Consider the following 16754-nt stretch of genomic DNA (forward strand, 5'->3'; position numbering starts at 1 on the left):
GGAACAGCGCCACTCCGGGAGGTAAGTATCCAGCATTTTGATAAGTGGTCATGGACTTGTTATATTATGGATCTGCGGCTCCGGATGGGGCTGTGCTAAGAACAGCATGTGGGTGATGCTCCGTGGGAAGAGATAAGGGACAGTTGTCACACCGGTCAGTGACCATGACTGTCACAGCTGCTGGGGGGGCACATAGCAGACCCCCGCTATGCAGCTTGGACACGTCATCGCTCATGAATCTGCGGTCAGCAGATGATCCGGTCAGACCCCAAGGGAGGTTAGCATTTACACTATGTATATTGGAAGATTTTTCCCCAAAATCAACGCTCTTACCCTGTTGGCTTCTGCACAGCAGAGACGAGGCTGTGGGAGAACAAGGCCATTTCTATTTTAGGATGGAATTTAACAACCAGACGGATAAGAATATCCTGTGTGATGTAATGTCACTACCCCCATCATCCTCCCCCAATAATGTATAGCAATGTAGTCAGTGATGTGTGAACCCCTATATGCTGTGTTTGCACTGTAGTCACCCCCCCCATAGTCCCCTATAGGCTGTGTCCGCACTGTAGTCACCCCCCCATAGTCTGTGTCCGCACTGTAGTCACCCCCTATAGGCTGTGTCTGCACTGTAGTCACCCCCCATAGTCCCTTATAGGCTGTGTCCGCACTGTAGTCACCCCCCATAGTCCCCTATAGGCTGTGTCCGCACTGTAGTCACCCCCCCATAGTCCCCTATAGGCTGTGTCCGCACTGTAGTCACCCCCCCATAGTTCCCTATAGGCTGTGTCTGCACTGTAGTCACTCACCCCCCATAGTCCTGTAAGACCAGCAGCAGACTGGTTCAGAGGGGAGCAGCCGGTGTAGCAGCTGGTACAGCGGGGAGGTGCCGGTGTAGCAGCTGGATAGAAGTATGAGCCTGGCTGCCGCCTTCAGAAGAGTTTAGTCAGGGGGAGACCGATTAGTAGAGTTGTGATTGTCATACTTTTCACTTCATATGAACAAGTATGGCTGATGTGGGGTTTCAGTTGCCCCTTGGCTCAAACTCCATTGGCCGCCGTCATCTCCTGGATCACTTGCCAGTGGGGAGAGGGCTGAAAGATTGCTCTCCAATAGAGTTTGGCTCCTGTAGGGCAGTGGTGCATTGGCTCAGCCATTGCTGCATGCATATGTGGCATTTTCAGCGCCCTGTCCTTGGGATTAGTTGGCGGACCAGCGGCCGGACTCCCAGCGATCAGTATGTTATATCCTATTTCTTGTATGGGTGATAACTTGGCCTATTGGGAATAGCGGGTGTTTTATATGATCCTACAACACAGCGGCAAGTATTGGGGTGGCATGAGACAAGCACTCGGCCCTGCTGTGTAGGAGCTGCCATATCGCCCCAGATGCTACACCGCCGCCTCCCCACTGAACCAGCCACTACACCATCACCTCCGCACTGTACAGCCGCTACACCATCACCTCTGCACTGTACAGCCACTACACCATCACATCCTCACTGTACAGCCGCTACACCGCCGCCTCCCCACTGTACCAGCCGCTACACCGCCGCCTCCCCGCTGTACCAGCTGCTACACTGCTGCCTCCCAGCTGTACCAGCCGCTACACCGTCACCTCTACACTGTGGAGCCGCTACAATGCCGCCTCCTCACTGTACCAGCCGCTACACCGCTGCCTCCCCGTTATACCAGCCGCTACACTTCTGCCTCCCCGCTGTACCAGCCCCTACACCGTCACCTCCACACTGTAGAGCAGCTACACTGCTGCCTCCCCACTGTACCAGCCGCTACACCATCGCCTCCCCGCTGTACCAGCTGCTACAAAGTGATCTCCCCGCTGTAACGCCACTACACCTTAGCTTCCCCGCTGTACCAGCAGCTGTAACAGCCACTAGACCGCTGCCTCCCTGCTGTACCAGCCGTTGCAACGCCACCAACCCGCTGTAACAGCCGCTACACTGTCACCTCCCCACTGTGACAGCCGCTACACCGCCACCTTCCAGCTGTACCAGCTGCTACACCACCACCTCCCCAATGTAACAGCCTTTGCACTTGTTACCTAACCGCTACAAAATACATCACAAATGTATCTAATTCGCACACCACCTGCCCCACGCTGCATCGCCTCGTCTGTCGCCACCATAACCGTGCCCACCATAACTAATGTCGGTCGCGCACACCAGTGATAAATGGGGCACCGCCCAACTGGTTGGCTGCAGGAATGCCCATTACTTTGTTCTCTAGGAGATAAAACACCAAAAAACTCTCACCCCAAAAAAATGAAATGGTCGAATTGCTGATTTTTGGTCATTTCAACGCTTACAAAAATGGAATAAAAAGAAGAGAAAGGGGTAAGGACAAAGAATGGAAGAAAGAAAACTGCAGATCAGACTGCAAGAAACAAGCGCTGATAAGGTCAGTAGCCCGAGCGCCGGCAGGACCCAGCTCACATAGTGCGGCCACATATCGCAGTGAAGTCGCACAGCAGCGGTGCGGTGGTCGCAGTCAGTCACCGGAGCGGATGGGCGGGGTGTGGGCCGGACTGACGGGGAGGGGCGGGGATACACCGGGGAGGAGGGAGGAGCCTGGAGCACAACGAGACTCCGGGAACAAAGAGCCGGATCTGGGGCGCAGAGCTCGGGACTGGATACCGGGGGGACCGGAGCCGCTGACAGCCGCCCTGTGGTGACGATGGTCGGGGGAGAGCTGCGGGGCAGCGGCCTCCGGGGACACTGCGGGATATAGGCGGGGAGGATGGCCGGGAGGCGGCAGCCCGAGCTGTGAGCGGAGCCCGTACACTCTGGCCGGTACAGCCCGCCGGCACCGGAGGAGCGGCAGGCCGCGGCTCTGAGCTCAGACATGGCGGCCGCGATCAGCTACAGCCCGCCGTGGTGGGTGACCCTCCTGCACCGCCTGCCGCACCTCAGCCTCAAGTGGGAGTTCATCAGCGGAGACTTCAAACCGGAGGACGGAGAGTATCAGCAGGTGAGACCGGGGCCGCCATCTTCTGCGCCGGGGGAGGAGGGCGCCGGCGGCAAGAACCATCATCATCCCGGTAACCACCACCATCACCCTAACCGTAGCTGCCGTCATCGTCCCTCGTAGCCGCCGCCGCCGCCGCCGTCGTCATCGTCCCACGTAGCCGCCGCCGTCGTCATCGTCCCTCGTAGCCGCCGCCGTCGTCATCGTCCCTCGTAGCCGCCGCCGTCGTCATCGTCCCTCGTAGCCGCCGCCGTCGTCATCGTCCCGCGTAGCCGCCGCCGTCGTCGTCATCGTCCCTCGTAGCCGCCGATATCGACCCTCGTAGCCGCCGCCGTCATCGTCCCTCGTAGCCGCCACTGTCGTCGTCATCGTCCCTCGTAGCCGCCACTGTCGTCGTCATCGTCATCGACCCTCGTAGCCGCCGCTGTCATCGTCCCTCGTAGCCGCCGTCTCTGTAACCGCCGCCACCACCCTATTCCTTACTATAACCACCATTATCTTCACATCCGCCTCGCCGTAACCACCACCGTTTTCCGCCTCCTCGCCGTAACCACCACCGTTTTCCGCCTCCTCGCCATAACCACCATCGTTTTCCGCCTCCTCACCATAACCACCATCCTCCACCCCTCCCCTGCACTGTACAGTGTCATACATTGACATTATTTGCACACTAGAACTCTCTCTCCAAGTGTCCGGATTGGAGCATGTCGCTATCATACATGTGCTGTACATCATACATTCAGTGTATATCTATCATACACAGATCACACTTGTGCGCACATCACTGATTCCGGCGGTGCTGTACTGTATACAGACAATATGTAACATCTGTGATTCTCTCACATGAGGAGATGACGTCCGCTTGGATATTACTGAACTTTCCCATAGATTGGGTCTGTAAGCACCCGTTGCCTCCCCAGCGGGGGGCGCTCTGCCTTTCGGGGGTCCCTAGGCCACGATCCTCAGTTACTTTGCTCCTTCTGTCTGTGTGGCGTTCTGAGCTAGTGTCTGGCATGGCGGCTCCTGGTAATATCATATGTGCCAGACCGCCACAAGACGTGACCTCCTGACCAGGGCACAGCCGGGCCCCCACCAGTAGTCCCTCCCTTGTACAGTTTGCAATGGATCCCATTTATTTTCTGAAGACAGAGCACATTTCTACTGTATTGCTCCTCTAGGAAGTGATGACTAAGGGGTTAATCTCCGTCCTGTGAGAACATCTGTTTTCCTGGTTAGTTTTCATAGAAATCGGGGAAAGAATTTGGTGACTGTAGGAAGGGGACAGGTGGACGAGGCTGGGGGCAGGGGGACGAGACTGGGAAACCAGTGGGTGGAAAAGGCTAGGGAACCAGTAGGTGGATGAGGCTGGAGGCAGGGGTACAAGGCTGGGGAACCGATAGGTGGATAAGGTTGGGGGAATTGGGGTGAGGCTGAGCAACCAGTGGGTGGATGAGGCTAAAGGTAGGGGGACAATGCTGGCCAATCAGTAGGTGGATGAGGCAGGGGTGCAAGGCTGGGGAACCGATAGGTGGATAAGGTTGAGGGAATTGGGATGAGGCTGAGCACCCGGTGGGTGGATGAGGCTAAGGGTAGGGGGACAAGGCTGGGCAACCAGTAGGTGGATGAGGCTGGGGGCAAGGGGACGAACCTGGGGGCATTGGGATTAGGCTAAGGGTAGGGGGATAAGGCTGGGGAATCGGTGGGTGGATGAGGCTTGTGGGCAGGGGTACAAGGCTGGGGAATCGGTGGATGGATGATGTGGGGGCAGGAGCATGACACTTGTGGGCAGGTGGATGAAACTAGGGGCAGGGGGGGACAAGGATGGGGAACCGGATGGTGCAGGGTGGGCGAGGCTGGGCAATCAGTGGATGGATGAGACTGGGGGCAGGCGGGGCGAGGCTTGGAAACCAGTGGATGGATGAGGCAGGGGACAAGGCTGGGCAACCGGTAGGTGGATAGGGCAGGGGGACAAGGCTGTGGAACGGTGGGTGGATGAGGCTGGGGGCAAGGGGATGAAGCTGGGCAACCGGTGGGTTGATAGGGCAGGGAGACGAGGCTGGGGAACCGCTGGGTGGGCGAGGCGAAGGGCAGGGCGATTAGGTTGGAGAACCAGTGGATGAGACTGGGGAATCAGTGGGGGGTTGATTCTGGGGGAAGGAAGATGAGACTGGAGAACCAACCGGTGGGTGGATGAGGCTGGGGTTATGAAACGGTGGCTGTATCATGGAGCTATGGACTAGGTGGATGAGGTTGGTGATATGAGTGTATGTGACAAGGCTGGAGGCTTAGGAGACTGGGTGTGAGGTGCTGGGTGACCAGTGGGTGGATGAGGCTCTGGTCCATTGCTTGAGGATGTGGGGTGTGAGGCTGTGGTCCATTGCTTGAGGATGTGGGTTATGAGGCTGTGGCCCATTGCTTAAGGCTTGAGGATGCAGGGTATGAGGCTGTGGCCCATTGCTTGAGGTTTGAGGATGCGGGGTATGAGGCTGTGGTCCATTGCTTGAAGCTTGAGGATGCGAGATATGAGGCTGTGGTCCATTGCTTGAGGGTGCGGGGTATGAGGCTGTGGTCCATTGCTTGAGGGTGCGGGGTATGAGGCTGTGGTCCATTGCTTGAAGCTTGAGGATGCGGGGTATGAGGCTGCGGTCCATTGCTTGAGGCTGTGGCTGGAAGCTCATAGGGCGCAGGTTATGAGGCTGGTGATTGGCACTGGAGTATGAAGCTGGGGGCCGTGGCACAAGGCTTGGGCTGGGTGGAGGTTAATAGACCTGCGGGAGTGGCAGACAAGCTGTTGTAATCTTCAGAGTTTTCCAAGAAACCATGTGGCACCGCTTATCTTGGCTTTTGCGTGTCTTCTGTTATTGGTCCAATTACGGTTCAGGGCAGTGGTCACAGGAGGCTGTAGCTCTCACCCTTGTCAGGTCCAGGCGAAGCTCATAATGAAAAGAACTGTTCATTTTATGCTATCCGCTAACTGGCACCATTTATTTATGGACCATTATGGAGTCCTTTTTCAGCCATGGCTTGTGTGGTTGCTGGCAATGGCCAAGTTAGGCTCACAGTATATTGTATTTCTTGATCAGATGTTGACGGCTGCTTCTCCCAGGGGCTGCGCCCTGCTTCTTTGGAAGACTCTATGCAAATTAGCTCTCGACGAGGAGGAAGGACACTGTCTCTTTAGTGCCACCTGTAGGTAGCCACCCTATAAGTCAATAGATGCCCTATTGGTAGGTGTTTTGGGTGTTCTTGCCACTCGTCTGAGCAGAGTTGGATGATCGTGAAGGACTGGGTCTGATATAATTTGTCTGGCTGATCCCTACGGGTCCTCAGATAATGAAGGAGAAGACTTTATAGTGTCGTCTGTCCAAAAGATACCAGTCTGTTTCTAGAAGAATGATGTAACGCCTCATTTACCCTGTGGTGGCGCTGTAGGGAAAGTGAACAATATTAATAGGGGAGACCGGGTGTGATAGTCTGATCAGCCGTGGTCCTTCGCAGATCGATGCTGCTGGTGCCGATTTGCTCCCGCGCCTCCTGTGCTTCAGGCGCTGCCAGGGTTAAGCTGTGAGTGGGCATTTACGGTTTTGTTTGCAAACCAGAAAATGATCATGTTGACATAATGTGGTGGCTGCAGAAAGCCGGCGACGAGCCGGAGCTTCAGTTTACAAGCTGCATAACAGGGTGAGCGCCACCCGCTGACGTGTTTGGGTGTATTGTAAACCGGGGGATGACATCTGTACGGCGCTGCGGAATGTGTTACCGCCACTTATGCAATAGGAATAATTAGAGCAGATTGGTTGCTTGGGACACACTGGCAATCATTGCAGGTCGCGTACCCCTGGCAGTGACTGCGTTCTGACAGCACAGGTGGGCACGCAGCCTGGCATCAGCCTATGCCAGTCAGGACTTCGGTACGTGCAGCGGTGGAGGTGTCGGGGGTCAGATCACTGCTAATACCATGTGCATGATCATTATGTATTCTGCCCTAGGATAGGCAATGCATGTCTGATCGCTGGGAACCCCTCCCAACATTAGGATGGGGTCCCCAGACACTGTGAGAATGGAGCAACAGTTGAGCGGAATCCCTGCAATGCCATGTGCCCAGATTATCGCCTGTGCACAGGATGGACCATAAATGTATTTAGGGAAAACGCTTTTCAGAACTCTGTTGTTAGTCCTGCTCAAGTCTTTCCAAGATTGTATCCAAGGAAATGTGCAGGGAGGCTGGACCTTGATGGTAATGCCTTTTTTCTTGCGGGCCTCGGCGGTGGCGCATTTGGGACGGGTGGAAGCCAGGCCTTGGCGGTGGCGCCTTTTAGGGCTAGGGCTGGGCCTTGGCAGTGGTGCCTTTGGGTCGGGTGGGGGCCGGGCCTTGGCGGTGGTGCCTTTTTGGGGCTCGGCGGTGGTGCCTTTTTGGGGCCGGGGCTCGATGGTGGTGCCTTTGGGGTGGGTGGAAGCCAGGCCTTGGCAGTGGCGCCTTTTTGGGCTGGGGCTCGGTGGTGGTGCCTTTTGGGGTGGTGGAAGCCGGGCTCTGGCAGTGGCGCCTTTTGGGGCTGGGGCCAGGGCTTGGTGGTGGTGCCTTTGGGGTGGGTGGAAGCCGGGCCTTGACAGTGGCACCTTTTGGGACTGGGACTCGGCTGTAGCGCCTTTGGGGCAGGTAGAAGCCGGGCCTCGGCGGTGGCGCCTTTGGGGCAAGGGGGGGGCAGGCCTTGGCGTTGGGGCATTTTGGGCCTTTTGGAGCAGGCCTTGGTGTTGGGACATGGGGGGATGGGACTCTGCTTTGGGGCAAGTGGGCCTCGGTGGTGGTGCCTTTGGGGCAAGGGGGGTGGGCCGCGGTGGTGCCTTTGGGACGGGCCTCGGTGTTGGGGCATAGGAGGAGGTGGGGCTCGGCGGTGGCATCTTTGGGGCAAGGGGGGGCGGGCCTCAGCGGTGGCGCCTTTGGGGCATGGGGGGAGGGAGGTCTCGGAGATATAGCCTTTGGGTAGGGGGCGGGCCTCGGCGGTGGTGCTTTTGGTCTGGGGAGCGGGCCTCGGCAGTGGCGCCTTTGGGCCATGGGGGGATGGAGGTCTCTGTGATATAGCCTTTGGGACGGGGGCAGGCCTCGGCGGCGCCTCTGGCCACAGCTTATGTAGGCAGTGCCTATATCCTAAGGATGTTTCTCTGAAGGCTTTGATTTCGTCAGGTATTGATGCCAGTGCACTGAGTGGCAGTGTTGTGCCGTTTTGTGGGCCACCAGACCGTGCACCTCGCACTCAATGTGTCGCCCGGTTGTGCTTTTCTTCGTTGCCTTGGGAACTGCTTCTATATCTCTTCGGGGAGCCGCTTTCTGCATTCAGTGCCTTTTTCTTTCTCCCTTTGTGATGTGGAGATTTGCTCTTTTCCAGCGCTGACGTCACCCGTCTTCCATCCTCTCTCGTGCTCCCGCCAGTCTGTGCACATAGGATCAGCAGCTCCCTGTATAGCGTTAGAGAGCATTGCATCCCCCAGCGATTACATCAGACAGGCCCTTCACACAAATGTCAAGATTAATCGCTCATGAACGTGCAGCGATCACACAATCAGGGGAGATTTGCACATTTTACCACAGAAAGCTTAGAAAAATCATTGGCAAATTTGCCCCTCAGGAGAGAAATTGTGCCGGAGCTCTGATGGCGGCCATCCTGATAGCAGGGAGCTCTGGCCTCGTTATATACCATGTGAGCACAGTGTTTAGCACCCCGGGGCCGTGGAGTCGGTGACTCATGGCTGTGGCCTTGCTGGCATTCCTCGCTGTGCTGCGGTATGCGATTTACACACACACACACACACACACACACACACACACACACACACACACACACACACACACACACACACACACACACACACACACACACACACACACACACACACACACACACACACACACATTGTGTCAGGTCATTACTATGGGGGATTTTCTGTGGGAAAGTGAATCATTGAATAGAGCCGGGGGCACTTCATCTTGTTTTATCCACATGTCGGGAGTAGTCCTGGATTTCTTCTCATCGCGAAAAGTGCACTGGATAATCCGGACAAAAGAAGGAGGGCTATACTGGGCCGCCCATCGGCCTTCAAGGGGTAGGGGGCAATACTGGGCTGCCCATTGGTCATCCAGGAGAGGTGGCCATAATATTCTGTCCATCACCAGTCAAGTGTACGGCGGGGCAATATGGGCTGTCCATCTGGAGGGGAAGCCATACTCTGCTGCTTATCGTCCATTGGGTGGGGAAGCATACTGGCCTAAACAGTCCATTGTGTAAAGGGGTGGCATACCTGGCCGAACATAGTCCATTGGGAGGGCACGCCGGGCCGAACATAGTCCATTGGGAGGGCACGCCGGGCCGAACATAGTCCATTGGGAGGGCACGCCGGGCCGAACATAGTCCATTGGGAGGGCACGCCGGGCCGAACATAGTCCATTGGGTAAGGGTGGGGGGGCGGCACACTGGGCTGCCCATTGGCCATTGTTGTTGATCTAATATTTACACGGGGCTCCATACCACGGTGACCTGGAAGTCGTGAACCGCGTCCCACTACCCCCAGTCGTGTGCGGCTCTTGGCCGTTTTGTAATCTGACGCACATTATGGTATTTTGGCTCATTTGTCCACAGTGGAATCCAGCAGAGAAAATCTGTTTTTTATTTAACATGGCAGAAAAATTGAGAATTCACAGGAGAATCTGGAAGCAATATGTTGCGGGGCCGGCTGGTCGTCTTCTGCTGCAACGCTCCAACTACACAGTCTGTGCCGGATCCTTCTAGCACATGGAGAGCGCCTCATTCACCATGCAATGCCTCAGTCCTCCTGTAGTGGCGCTGCTGGGGAAGTGAGCACTTGCCTGGTCCCCATGTGGACTGTAATTGATAGCTTGGGGGTCCCAGATTCAGGACGGCATTTGCTCAGCTATTTACCTAAGGACCCTTCTTCTACTTTAAAAAAAAAAAAAGGCATAATAGAAAGCCCAGTGTGACGGAGGTGAAAAATAACCCGGACAAGCCCTTTAAGATCAGTGTCTGTATTTACGGCCAGGCTCTATAATACCCCTCCCCCCATTCTTGGGAAAATGGAATATTTTTCACAGAAATCAATAAAGCCTGAACAGGTATTAAAAGTCCGAGTGATTTAAGGCCGGGTCAGTGGAGGATCATGGAGGCAGCGTGACCCCATCTCTCAAGTTTAATGATGTCATGCCCATCGCTCCATCCGGGAAGGCGCCCAAGTGTGACGCCTTTCAGAAATAGAAGTGATAATTTTTTATTTTGTATCAATTAATATACAAAGTTATCAAAAGAGAAATCTAAATTCCATCAGTATTTGGTGACCGCCCAACACCTTCCTCAATTCTTCTAGGTACTTGTCACTTGCACAGAGTTTAAGGATCTAGGCAGGTAGGTTGTCCCAAACATCTAGGAGAAATAACCACAGGTCGTCTGTGTATGAGGCTTGTGCAAACCCTTCTCTGTAAATGCAATCCCAGACAGATTGGATGATGTGAGGTCAGGGCTTTGTAGGGTCCAGATCGTCACACCCTGGACTCCTTGGTGGGATGTTTGGGGACGCTGTTCTGCTGCAGAATGAGTTTGGAGCCAGACGCCTCCCCGATGGTATTATAGGATGGCTAAGTATCGGTCTATATTTTCAGGGATCAAGGACACCAGTAATCTTGACCAAATCCCCATCTCCATTTGTTGAAATGTAGCTACAAACTTGCAAGGACCCTCCACTGTGCTTCACTGCTCCCTGCAGACCCTCGTTATTGTACCGCTTTCTGTTATGACCCCAATGGCGAGGGTCTCAGAGGTACGTGGAAGTCTGCAGAATACAAAAATCCAGCTCATAGGGCAGTGGTAACTGGGTTGACCATATATCTACTCCTAACGCCAACACTAGAAGTAGCCGGGGATCATTCCTACGTAGATTCTAGATGACACGCTCCAGCCGGAGAATCTAGCTACCCCTAGTAGAGGAAAACAAAAGACCTTTCTTGCCTCCAGAGAAGGGGACCCCAAAGCTGGATAGAAGCCCCCCACAAATAATAACGGTGAGGTAAGAGGAAATGACAAACACAGAAATGAACCAGGTTTAGCACAGAGAGGCCCGCTTACTGATAGCAGAATAAAGAAAGGTAACTTATATGGTCAACAAAAACCCTATAAAAATCCACACTGGAAATTCAAGAACCCCCGAACCGTCTAACGGTCCGGGGGGAGAACACCAGCCCCCTAGAGCTTCCAGCAAAGGTCAGGATATAGATTTGGAACAAGCTGGACAAAAATACAAAACCAAAACAAATAGCAAAAAGCAAAAGGCAGACTTAGCTGATATAACTGGAACCAGGATCAGTAGACAAGAGCACAGCAGACTAGCTCTGATAACTACGTTGCCAGGCATTGAACTGAAGGTCTAGGGAGCTTATATAGCAACACCCCTAACTAACGACCCAGGTGCGGATAAAAGGAATGACAGAAAAACCAGAGTCAAAAAACTAGTAACCACTAGAGGGAGCAAAAAGCAAATTCACAACAGTACCCCCCCCTTAGTGAGGGGTCACCGAACCCTCACCACGACCACCAGGGCGATCAGGATGAGCGGCATGAAAGGCACGAACTAAATCGGCCGCATGAACATCAGAGGCGACCACCCAGGAATTATCCTCCTGACCATAGCCTTTCCACTTGACCAGGTACTGAAGCCTCCGCCTGGAGAGGCGAGAATCCAAGATCTTCTCCACCACATACTCCAACTCGCCCTCAACCAACACCGGAGCAGGAGGCTCAGCAGAAGGAACTACAGGCACAATGTACCGCCGCAACAAGGACCTATGAAATACATTGTGAATAGCAAACGACACAGGAAGATCCAGACGAAAAGATACAGGATTAAGGATTTCCAATATCTTGTAAGGCCCAATAAAACGAGGTTTAAATTTGGGAGAGGAGACCTTCATAGGAACAAAGCGGGAAGAAAGCCATACCAAATCCCCAACGCGTAGTCGGGGACCCACACCGCGGCGGCGGTTGGCAAAGCGCTGAGCCCTCTCCTGTGACAACTTCAAGTTGTCCACCACATGATTCCAGATCCGCTGCAACCTATCTACCACAGAATCCACCCCAGGACAGTCAGAAGGCTCCACATGACCCGAAGAAAAGCGAGGATGGAAACCAGAGTTGCAGAAAAAAGGCGAAACCAAGGTGGCGGAACTAGCCCGATTATTAAGGGCAAACTCAGCCAACGGCAAGAATGTCACCCAATCGTCCTGATCAGCAGAAGGGGAAAAAATGAACCCCAAAAAGGGAACCTTCTGTACACCAAAGAGACACTTTGAGCCCTTGACAAACAAAGAATTTTCACGCAAAATTTTAAAGACCAACCTGACCTGCTCCACATGCGAATCCCAATCATCAGAAAAAACCAAAATATCATCCAGATAAACAATCAAAAATTTATCCAGATACTTCCGGAAAATGTCATGCATAAAGGACTGAAAAACTGAAGGCGCATTGGAGAGCCCAAAAGGCATCACCAAGTACTCAAAATGACCTTCGGGCGTATTGAATGCGGTTTTCCATTCATCACCTTGCTTAATGCGCACAAGGTTGTACGCACCACGAAGGTCTATCTTGGTGAACCACTTGGCACCTTTAATCCGGGCAAACAAGTCAGACAACAGCGGTAAAGGATACTGAAATTTGACAGTGATCTTATTTAAAAGCCGATAATCAATACAAGGTCTCAAAGATCCGTCCTTTTTTGCCACAAAAAAGAATCCCGCACCAAGGGGGGAAGAAGACGGACGAATATGTCCTTTCTCCAGAGACTCCTTGATATATGAACGCATAGCGGTATGTTCAGGTACCGACAGATTAAACAGTCTTCCCTTAGGAAACTTACTGCCTGGGATCAAATCTATAGCACAGTCACAGTCCCTATGAGGAGGCAGTGCACTGGACTCAGACTCACTGAAGACATCCTGATAATCAGACAAATACTCCGGAACTTCCGAAGGCGTAGAAGAAGCAATAGACACAGGCAGGGAATCCCCATGAATACCACGACAGCCCCAACTTGAGACTGACATAGCCTTCCAGTCCAGGACTGGATTATGGGTCTGTAACCATGGCAGCCCTAAAACAACCAAATCATGCATTTTATGTAAAACCAGGAAACGTATCACCTCGCGGTGTTCAGGAGTCATGCACATGATAACCTGTGTCCAATACTGCGGTTTATTTGCTGCCAATGGTGTAGCATCAATACCCCTAAGAGGAATAGGATTTTCTAATGGTTCAAGAGTAAAACCACAGTGCTTAGCAAATGACAGATCCATAAGACTCAGGGCAGCACCTGAATCTACAAACGCCATGACAGGATAAGACGACAGTGAGCAAATCAAAGTTACAGACAGAATAAATTTAGGTTGCAAATTACCAACGGTGACAGGACTAACAACCTTAGCTATACGTTTAGAGCATGCTGAGATAACATGTGTAGAATCACCACAGTAGTAGCACAAGCCATTCCGGCGTCTATGAATTTTCCGCTCATTTCTAGTCAGGATTCTATCACATTGCATTAAATCAGGTGTCTGTTCAGACAACACCATGAGGGAATTTGCGGTTTTTCTATCACATTGCACCGAATTAGGTGTCTGTTCAGACAACACCATGAGGGAATTTGCGGTTTTTCTATCACATTGCACCGAATTAGGTGTCTGTTCAGACAACACCATGAGGGAATTTGCGGTTTTTCTATCACATTGCACCGAATTAGGTGTCTGTTCAGACAACACCATGAGGGAATTTGCGGTTTTGCGCTCCCGCAACCGCCGGTCAATTTGAATAGCCAGTGCCATAGTATCATTCAGACCTGTGGGAATGGGAAAACCCACCATAACATTCTTAATGGCTTCAGATAGGCCATTTCTAAAATTAGCGGCCAGTGCACACTCGTTCCAATGTGTCAGCACGGACCATTTCCGAAATTTTTGGCAATACACTTCAGCCTCGTCCTGCCCCTGAGACATAGCCAGCAAGGCCTTTTCTGCCTGAATCTCAAGATTGGGTTCCTCATAAAGTAAACCGAGCGCCAGAAAAAACGCATCAATATCAGCCAATGCCGGATCTCCTGGCGCCAGCGAAAAAGCCCAATCCTGAGGGTCGCCCCGTAAGAACGAAATAACTATTTTTACTTGCTGAGCAGAGTCTCCAGATGAACAGGGTCTCAGGGACAAAAACAATTTACAATTATTCACAAAATTCCTAAACTTAAACCTGTCTCCGGAAAACAGTTCAGGAATCGGTATTTTAGGTTCTGACCTAGGATTTCTGATAACATAGTCTTGTATGCCCTGCACACGAGTAGCCAGCTGGTCCACACTTGTAATCAAGGTCTGGACATTCATGTCTGCAGCAAGCATAGCCACTCTGAGGTAAAGGGGAAGAAGAAAGAAAAAAAAAAAAAACTCAGAATCTTCTTTCTTATAATCCCTCTTCTGCAACGCATTAAACATTTAATACTGGCCTGGCAAACTGTTATGACCCCAATGGCGAGGGTCTCAGAGGTACGTGGAAGTCTGCAGAATACAAAAATCCAGCTCATAGGGCAGTGGTAACTGGGTTGACCATATATCTACTCCTAACGCCAACACTAGAAGTAGCCGGGGATCATTCCTACGTAGATTCTAGATGACACGCTCCAGCCGGAGAATCTAGCTACCCCTAGTAGAGGAAAACAAAAGACCTTTCTTGCCTCCAGAGAAGGGGACCCCAAAGCTGGATAGAAGCCCCCCACAAATAATAACGGTGAGGTAAGAGGAAATGACAAACACAGAAATGAACCAGGTTTAGCACAGAGAGGCCCGCTTACTGATAGCAGAATAAAGAAAGGTAACTTATATGGTCAACAAAAACCCTATCAAAATCCACACTGGAAATTCAAGAACCCCCGAACCGTCTAACGGTCCGGGGGGAGAACACCAGCCCCCTAGAGCTTCCAGCAAAGGTCAGGATATAGATTTGGAACAAGCTGGACAAAAATACAAAACCAAAACAAATAGCAAAAAGCAAAAGGCAGACTTAGCTGATATAACTGGAACCAGGATCAGTAGACAAGAGCACAGCAGACTAGCTCTGATAACTACGTTGCCAGGCATTGAACTGAAGGTCTAGGGAGCTTATATAGCAACACCCCTAACTAACGACCCAGGTGCGGATAAAAGGAATGACAGAAAAACCAGAGTCAAAAAACTAGTAACCACTAGAGGGAGCAAAAAGCAAATTCACAACAGTACCCCCCCCTTAGTGAGGGGTCACCGAACCCTCACCACGACCACCAGGGCGATCAGGATGAGCGGCATGAAAGGCACGAACTAAATCGGCCGCATGAACATCAGAGGCGACCACCCAGGAATTATCCTCCTGACCATAGCCTTTCCACTTGACCAGGTACTGAAGCCTCCGCCTGGAGAGGCGAGAATCCAAGATCTTCTCCACCACATACTCCAACTCGCCCTCAACCAACACCGGAGCAGGAGGCTCAGCAGAAGGAACTACAGGCACAATGTACCGCCGCAACAAGGACCTATGAAATACATTGTGAATAGCAAACGACACAGGAAGATCCAGACGAAAAGATACAGGATTAAGGATTTCCAATATCTTGTAAGGCCCAATAAAACGAGGTTTAAATTTGGGAGAGGAGACCTTCATAGGAACAAAGCGGGAAGAAAGCCATACCAAATCCCCAACGCGTAGTCGGGGACCCACACCGCGGCGGCGGTTGGCAAAGCGCTGAGCCCTCTCCTGTGACAACTTCAAGTTGTCCACCACATGATTCCAGATCCGCTGCAACCTATCTACCACAGAATCCACCCCAGGACAGTCAGAAGGCTCCACATGACCCGAAGAAAAGCGAGGATGGAAACCAGAGTTGCAGAAAAAAGGCGAAACCAAGGTGGCGGAACTAGCCCGATTATTAAGGGCAAACTCAGCCAACGGCAAGAATGTCACCCAATCGTCCTGATCAGCAGAAGGGGAAAAAATGAACCCCAAAAAGGGAACCTTCTGTACACCAAAGAGACACTTTGAGCCCTTGACAAACAAAGAATTTTCACGCAAAATTTTAAAGACCAACCTGACCTGCTCCACATGCGAATCCCAATCATCAGAAAAAACCAAAATATCATCCAGATAAACAATCAAAAATTTATCCAGATACTTCCGGAAAATGTCATGCATAAAGGACTGAAAAACTGAAGGCGCATTGGAGAGCCCAAAAGGCATCACCAAGTACTCAAAATGACCTTCGGGCGTATTGAATGCGGTTTTCCATTCATCACCTTGCTTAATGCGCACAAGGTTGTACGCACCACGAAGGTCTATCTTGGTGAACCACTTGGCACCTTTAATCCGGGCAAACAAGTCAGACAACAGCGGTAAAGGATACTGAAATTTGACAGTGATCTTATTTAAAAGCCGATAATCAATACAAGGTCTCAAAGATCCGTCCTTTTTTGCCACAAAAAAGAATCCCGCACCAAGGGGGGAAGAAGACGGACGAATATGTCCTTTCTCCAGAGACTCCTTGATATATGAACGCATAGCGGTATGTTCAGGTACCGACAGATTAAACAGTCTTCCCTTAGGAAACTTACTGCCTGGGATCAAATCTATAGCACAGTCACAGTCCCTATGAGGAGGCAGTGCACTGGACTCAGACTCACTGAAGACATCCTGATAATCAGACAAATAC

General features: G+C 52.1%; 1 protein-coding gene across 5 annotated transcripts in view; it reads left to right on the plus strand.

Moving 5' to 3' along the window:
* Nucleotides 1-2723: 2723 nt before the first annotated feature.
* Nucleotides 2724-16754, plus strand: part of TTYH3 (tweety family member 3) — an 84630-nt gene continuing 70599 nt past the window's right edge. For 4 of the 5 annotated variants that reach the window (XM_077274758.1, XM_077274759.1, XM_077274761.1 and 1 more), the window contains exon 1: nucleotides 2724-2987. In XM_077274758.1, the coding sequence (XP_077130873.1) occupies nucleotides 2862-2987 (126 nt within the window). In that variant the 5' untranslated portion in view covers nucleotides 2724-2861. Of the gene's footprint in view, nucleotides 2988-6465; nucleotides 6549-16754 lie in introns of those variants that run through there. The other variant, XM_077274760.1, reaches the window with a different exon arrangement.

This window comes from Ranitomeya variabilis, chromosome 7 (assembly GCF_051348905.1).
Source record: "Ranitomeya variabilis isolate aRanVar5 chromosome 7, aRanVar5.hap1, whole genome shotgun sequence".
NCBI lineage: Eukaryota > Metazoa > Chordata > Amphibia > Anura > Dendrobatidae > Ranitomeya > Ranitomeya variabilis.